Raw genomic sequence first — 6906 nt, 5'->3', positions numbered from 1 at the left:
GCCAGCCCCTACCGCGGATGTCCCCAGCAGGCAGCGCCACCATCACTCTGGGGAGCCTACAAGATTACAGGCTCGTCAAGGGCGATGAGCGGGACCACCCTGCTCACCCGTCTGTGTTCTGCACCTATGCGTGTCCGGCACACGGCAGATGGCCGAACCTCCTGCTGGAATGAACAACTGAGACCCCCAGCCCCATTCTGCTTTTGCACATGACTTGTGCAACGCTGCACCCTTCTTGCCGGGGCCACAGGTGTAGGTGCTGGAATCGGCAGGGGCCGGGCTGTCCCCACCGAAGCAGTCAGAATGCACTTCCACGAGGGCGTCCTGGCTGAGATTTCACGTGGTGTGGGCTGCACGGCGTGGCTGCAGGTCAGGGGCCGCTGTAAACATTGGTGAGCAGGAAGTCCGTTAGAGACGTAAGTGGCCGAATGACGAGGTTCGGTACTGATGAGGAAAAGGGTATGCTAGGACCAGGGAACTGCTCTGAAAGAGACAGCTCTTGTCAGAACGCACCCATCTGAGTGGCCGGGGGAGCGTGCGACTGGAAGCATTTTCCTCCAAGGTTCCTGGACAGCAGGGCGCGCCCTGTGACAACGACAAGGCTCTGCTCTGGGCTCCGTCCACCCTCGGGGTGGTTGTGCCGACACCCACAGAGCCGAGGGCATCTTTTCTCTCTCTGGCCGCAGTCACATGGTCTAGGCAAGGCCGGCGCCGGTGCTGAGGATGTTGGTTTTACCACGCCAGGTCCTGCAGGATGCAGCTTATGTCTCACTCAAATTTGTCCACACGCGAAATCAAGCCTGCTCCCTTCTGAAACCCCAAGCCCCACACCTGCCAACGTTGCCGCTCCGGCCTGTTGCTGGGAGAGAGGTGATCAGGAACCAGCCGGCCTTGTCACTGTAGGACCAGCCCCACGCAGTCTCAGGGTAACCGGCGAGGAAGCCGACCGCAAACGCCCTCAGAGGTTCCACACACTGGAGCCCGGGTGCGGGTGGGGGGAGCTGGGTTCAAAGCCAGCACCTGCTACTTCCTCGCTGTGTTACCTCAGACAAATTTCTCCATCTCTCTGGACCTCAACTGATTGCTCTGGAGATGCAATCATAGCCTCAACTTCACAGGTGGCTGGAAGGCTGAAAAGAACCAGCGTGTGGAGAGAGCTAGCACGGGGCCAGCTGAGCGCTCTGCAGATGCCGCCGCGTGGCCACCACACCGTGGTTCTGAAGAGGGGCTCTGGTCAACAGAGATCCCTCCGCGAATACAGCTCTGCGAATACAGGCCTCTACGACGACTCAGTGTCAACCAGTGCTCGAACCAGCACGTCCACACAGGGTGTCTCCCCCTGGGGCCAGGGAGGGTTGTCAGTGGTTCTCCATCCTTTGCTCCACCTGCGTGGCTAAAACATGCTGCCTCCTGGGACCCTGCGACTGTTCGTGGGGACAGAGATACATTTCGGTGCTGAGGAGGAGTCTTCCCTAATAATACCTTGGGTTCAGGCTCCTGCCTGCAGAGTCAACGATGGGGTTTCAATCCCCACGGGCAGGGAGACCCGTGTGCCCTCTGTCTCCCTGGACCAAAGCCGCTGCAGATTCCAGGAGGAGAAGGGGCTCCGTGCACATGGGCCAGGCCAGGAGCCAGGCACGTTTTGGAGAGGGGTTCCCCTGAGGTCTTCCCGAGATCTGGCTAAGGGGTCTGGGAGGGCACAGGGCAACGGGGAAGGGGACTCTCTAAGACTCCTGTGGTGACCCTGCAGTGGCCCTGGGGATCTTGTGTGGGTCCCAGTGTCAAGTGCACGTTGGTGCCTGAAGTGAAGCCAGTGGGGCAGCCGTGGGAACCCCCAGCCCTCCTGCTGAGGGCTGCTCCAGATACTGGAGGGGACCGTGGAGGTGGAGAACCCACGACGCCCAAACAGAGCCGAGCTGAGCGGAGCAGCCACTGAGGAAGGCGGCCACAGCACGCATGGCAGCGTTGACCACCGCCGGCCTTTGAAGAACAAAGGCAAAGGAAGCGGGCTGGCCAATGGGAACGGAGTGCTAACAATGCACCCGACAGAAATCAAAATTAGTTCTAAGCCAGCTCCCTCAGAAAAGCACAGGATCCTGAAGAGTAAAGCGAAACTACGTGAGGCCTTTGAATAGTGAAATTTGTACTTTCAAATGCTTTTGTAAAGTGATTTCAGTGCTCACGGAGATGAAGCCAACCGAGGCCCAGGGAGGCGTCTGGTCTTCAGGTGGCTCCATGGGTTCCCCTGGAAGCTGTGCCCAGGGGTGGGGAGGCTGTCGACAGCTGGGGGCCAGCAGGGGACAGCTCCCTCCCAGGCTGGAGGTCTCCTGGCTGTTCCAAGTCAAGTCAAGTGTTGCTTTTTTTTTTAGCCTCCCAACGCCAAGGCTGGAATTCAGGAACTAGCAGCAAACCTCCTGAGTCCAGACAATTCCAGACTCGGGCGGCAGTGCTGGATTTTCCTTGCTTGGCCTCAGAATCAAGCCCAGGGCCAGGTGCTGCCACCCCTCCACCCCTGGGGACCACCACTTCATCAGCGTCTCCTGGGAGTCCTTTAGGTGTTTCACTCTCCACCTGACTCTGACCAAGGAGGTGGCTGGCAGCCAGAGATGAAACTGCCCTGGGTGGAGAATGATACGGGACTGATGAGAGGGTGTGCGCTAGCTTGGGTCTGGTGTCAGGAGTCCGGCCAGGGGACTTCATGAAGGCCCCGAGAGGCAATAGGGAAACCCCAGAGGAAGAAACAGTTCCCAGGACAGTAGCCCCTGCCGCTGGCCTGAAGGGCCTGGGCACCTGGCGTCAAGGGCTGGCAGGAGGGGCCATGGCCACAGAAGAACACGGTGAGCTCCCAGGAGTCCAGTGCGGGATCCCAGAGCAAGCCACCATCTGCACCTCCCTCTCCGCCCCTCTGCCCTTGCTGCTGTCTCCACAGTCAGAATCCCCAGCAACCTAGGGCCGCAGGAGCCTGCTAACCAGACCCTCGAGCCCAGCCTGTCCGGGCGGAGAGCGCAGAGGCGGCGGCGTGGACCTGGGGAGGCCGCTGGGCAATGTGCGGCCCAGGGTCGTTTCTTCTCGGCCTGCAGTCCAGTGCAGCCATCAGAGAACACAGCTTCCCGGGCCAGGGTCGGAGCTCGGCTCGCGGCGGGGGACGCACGTCTGAACAAAGCCTTCGTCCTCCGTGCCAACAGCAGGGCTGCAATTTAAAAAGCTTCGTTTTCAGGACTGGCTGTTTTTGATCTGTCTAACCTGGAAGGTACATTTTGGAGTCAAACAGAATGACTTAAACAAAGCGTTTCAGCGATAAGCACGGAATGTTTGGATTTCTAGCCTCCCTCTCAACCCAACACCTGCTCAGGATGTGAGGGCTGCTCTGCGGCCAACGCTTAAATCGCAGCCTCCCTCAGCGTGCACTTCCCCAGGTCTCTGCTCCTCTGGCCTGTGTCTTTATCTGGGTTTGCTTGTGTGCAGCCCGTGCAGCAGGGCTAATCTTCCCTCCGACTGGCCGGGAGCAACTATGCCATGGGTGGTGCTTCCCTCCGCTGACTCCTGCTCCCAGGTGTGGCAGAACCCAGGTCGGCATCAGTGTCCTTTATCAGTATATTTGGTTTTCATTCTGCCTCCCCCCGCCCTCAACCCACTTTTGTTTCCTCTCTGACTTAAGTGCTTCTCTGACACCGTCTTCTAATCAGCTGAGCTTGTCCCATGCTCCAGGTCTCCACTTCTTCCTTTAATCATTTTCCTCCTGCCCTCACTTACCTGTCATTCAGTGTTTGTCTTCCTTGGAATAACACCGGCTCTGTACTCGCCTGGACAGAGGATGTCCCTGAGTGACAGCCGGGCCAGCTCCCCAGGCTGGGGGACATGGGGGTACCAGGCTGGTGGCAGCTGACGCCTTGGCGGTGGCCCCTGGGCACAGAGAGCCAACTGAAATGGAAGGGCTACTTCTTCACAGTCCTGAAAGCAAATGGAGGGGGCAAGGCCCCATTTCCCCACCAGCAAAGAGGTCTATCAGCAGAGAGCGCAGCTCAGCTATGATCTGGCCCAGCTGTGCTCCACACAAATAAATAGCAAGTAAAATAATACAGACGTTCTGTCGTTCTGTCCAGAAACAGTGAGCTACAAATGTACCGGGATGATTCTATGCAAGTAACAGAATGGAGGGCAGGATGGGTGGCCCGGCCTTGTGTGTGGTGGGAAAAGGGGCAGGCATACGTGAATGTCACAAAATGACTTCACCTTTAGACGGTGGTGAGTTCAAGACCTCTGCTCAAGCTTACTGAGCAGTCACTAATTGAGGGCCAAGGGAAATGTGGACAGTACTCAATTTAAAGATCTATTTATTTATTTGAAAGTCAGAGAGAGAGAGGCCTTCCATCTGCTGGTACATTCCCCAGATGGCTGCAATAGCCAGTGCTGGGCCAGGCCAAAACTAGGAGCTGGGAGCTTCCTCCAGGTCTCCCACGTGGATAGTAGGGGCCCAGGTACTTGGGCCATCTTCCACTGTTTTTCCCAGGCCATAACAGAGAGTTGGATAGGAAGTGGAGCAGCCGGGACTTGAACCAGCAACCATATGGGATGCTGGCATCGCAGGCAGTGGCTTTACCCGCTATATCACAATGCTATTCAATCCAGTAGTACTCAATTTAACAACAGAATTCTCTAATCCCAAAGACTATGCAGCTGACATGTAAAAGCATGTGAATATGGGGAAAACTGCACTTCCAGGCCCTGGGAGTGGGCAGAATCGGGGCCACCATCTCAGGCCTTCCTGTAAAGAGACCAGCCCCAAGCCCTCTGCCCACTCCAACCTGCCAGGGGCCACAGGGCCCCTCTGGCGCCTCTGCCTCCGCGAGCTCCACGGGGGTGGGTGGGCATGCGCACTCCGCTAACGAGGCCGGGGTTCCCCGCAGCTGAGCAGAAGGCGCCCCTCAGAGACTGGCTCGCTGCGCCCTGAGAATGCGTGCGGCTCAGCAGACGGCCCACAGGCTCCCGACAGGGCTGGAGGTAACCGGGAAGGGAGAAAGATGTGGAAGGAGCTCCGTCAGCTCCAGTTTGAAAGCCAGACCCAGACAAGCTCACACCAGGTTTGCTTCGCCCCGCAGGCTCTCCCAAGAGCCGCACGACGAGGACGCGAGGCGACACTGGCGGAAGCACTCCTCAGTCTTCTCTACTCACCAGCGCCGCCTAGACGGGGCCTTGGCAATCAGCCGCGGGAAGGACGCGTGCTACCTGCGGCCGCCCAGTGGATTCGCGTGCAGGTGGCTCTGCAGGCCTCCCTGACAATCCCAGGGGAGGGGCTTGGAAGGAAGCTGAGCTACCTCTTTATAAAGGTACAAGCAAATGCCAGCTGTTTCCTCTGGACCTGCTGGGAAGTCAGGGGAAGCATGCCAGCTTGACCCCAAATGACAAAGTTCTTTACCCAGGCGGAGCGACGACACCTACAGTTCCAAGAGGAATGTCGTGTTCCTCGCTGCACCCAGCCTCGTGGCCCTTCCCAGAGACGTGCTCTGACCACCACAGCAGCGGGCAGAGCCAATAATTTGTAGAACTGCCTAGGGGACCTGATTACAGTCCTCTCCTGTTAGCATAAAAATTAACGTGCGTGAGTAATGTCTCTGTTTTTATGAATTCTATCAACACATTTGAAATTTAGCAGCAAGTTAATGGTAATCAGATATAAAATCTCCTATTTTTCTACATTTAAAATAAGTTGTTTGAAACCACCCACAGCAACCTGAAATCACAAGAACACACAGGAATGCCTGAAGCCCTCTGGCAAGTTTATTAGTCATTTTCTAAGTCTCATAGTGCAAAGTGCACAGAACTACTGGGAACCTCCATTACCATATTGGGCCTCATGTTTCCCCCTATAAATAACTGTGCCTAAATATAAGAATCTGAAGTCAAACCGAGCAAGTGTGCCCGCGGCCTTGCACGGAGGGCGTCCCCCACCCCCCAGCAACGTTGGCATTCACCAAGCTGACGCCGGCTGCAGCCACCGTCTGGCCTGCTGCTGGCTGTTCCTTTAACACCACGCGCAGCAGTTCCCGCTGCTCCGGAGAGAACCAGCTTGGATTTTAAGTGGGCACATACACGGGCGTGGCAGGACTCCGCGGAGCTCCGAGGCTACAAGCTCAGGAGAGCGCTGTCCTGGTTCCCTCCTACCCCTCGTGGTGGCACTAGAGAGGGCGGTTTCTATTCTGTTTCTGCACCATTCAGCAGCGGAGGGAGCCTTACAGTTTCTTTTTGGTTTTAGCCACCAGGGCAGTGGATTTAGCGGTGACTTTGGTTGTGGTCCCTTGGCCTGAAGTCACAGGGTTTTTCTCCAGTTCAGCCTTGGGATCTGCGGGGAGGAGCTTGCCAGATGTGGAAGTTGAACAGCACGTGTCCGCGCTGTCTGTATTTGCCTTCTTACTGGTTGAAGGAGACTCCTTTGCAGAAGCAGTGGGCTAAAAAGAAAACAAGAGGCCTGCATTACTTCGCAGACACAAAGCAATGCACAGCAATCAAAGCGAGGCACTGCAGCGCTGCCCAGGACTCTGCAGGCGTCGCGCGGCGCCCTCTACCTCCAGCTGTAACCCAGTCACACTGGAAGATTATCAGGTGCCAGCAGCAGCTCCCTTAGCACCTTCAGGCAAACTGCCTTGTTTAGCTCTCGGTGTGGAGCAAACTGCACAGGCTCAGTTTCAATAGCTCCACCAGGCAAAGGCAGAGCCAATGACGTCTGCTGCAGGAAGCCCACATGGACACACTGTGGGACAGCTCACTCCACTTCCCAGGGTTCAGGAAGCCCCGGCATTTGTGTGGACACCTTCGCTAGCACATCCTGATGCTTCTAACCTGCGTAGAAAGTTGCTGCGCCTGGGCCACTCTCTCATTCTCACCATGACTCCCGCATGAACTCCAGGA

The 6906-nt window shown here is 57.0% G+C and overlaps 1 protein-coding gene across 20 annotated transcripts in view; it reads right to left on the bottom strand.

Moving 5' to 3' along the window:
• Positions 1 to 5756: 5756 nt before the first annotated feature.
• The window catches only part of STK33 (serine/threonine kinase 33), a 182673-nt gene continuing 181523 nt past the window's right edge, over positions 5757 to 6906 (bottom strand). For all 20 annotated transcript variants that reach the window (XM_002708793.5, XM_070073880.1, XM_017345170.3 and 17 more), the window contains one exon: positions 5757 to 6446. In XM_002708793.5, coding sequence (XP_002708839.3) covers positions 6231 to 6446 — 216 coding nt within the window. In that variant the 3' untranslated portion in view covers positions 5757 to 6230. The remainder of the gene's footprint in view (positions 6447 to 6906) is intronic.

Source organism: Oryctolagus cuniculus, chromosome 1 (assembly GCF_964237555.1).
Source record: "Oryctolagus cuniculus chromosome 1, mOryCun1.1, whole genome shotgun sequence".
NCBI lineage: Eukaryota > Metazoa > Chordata > Mammalia > Lagomorpha > Leporidae > Oryctolagus > Oryctolagus cuniculus.
Note: the sequence above shows the minus strand (reverse complement) of the source record. Positions and strands in the feature narration are given on the sequence as shown.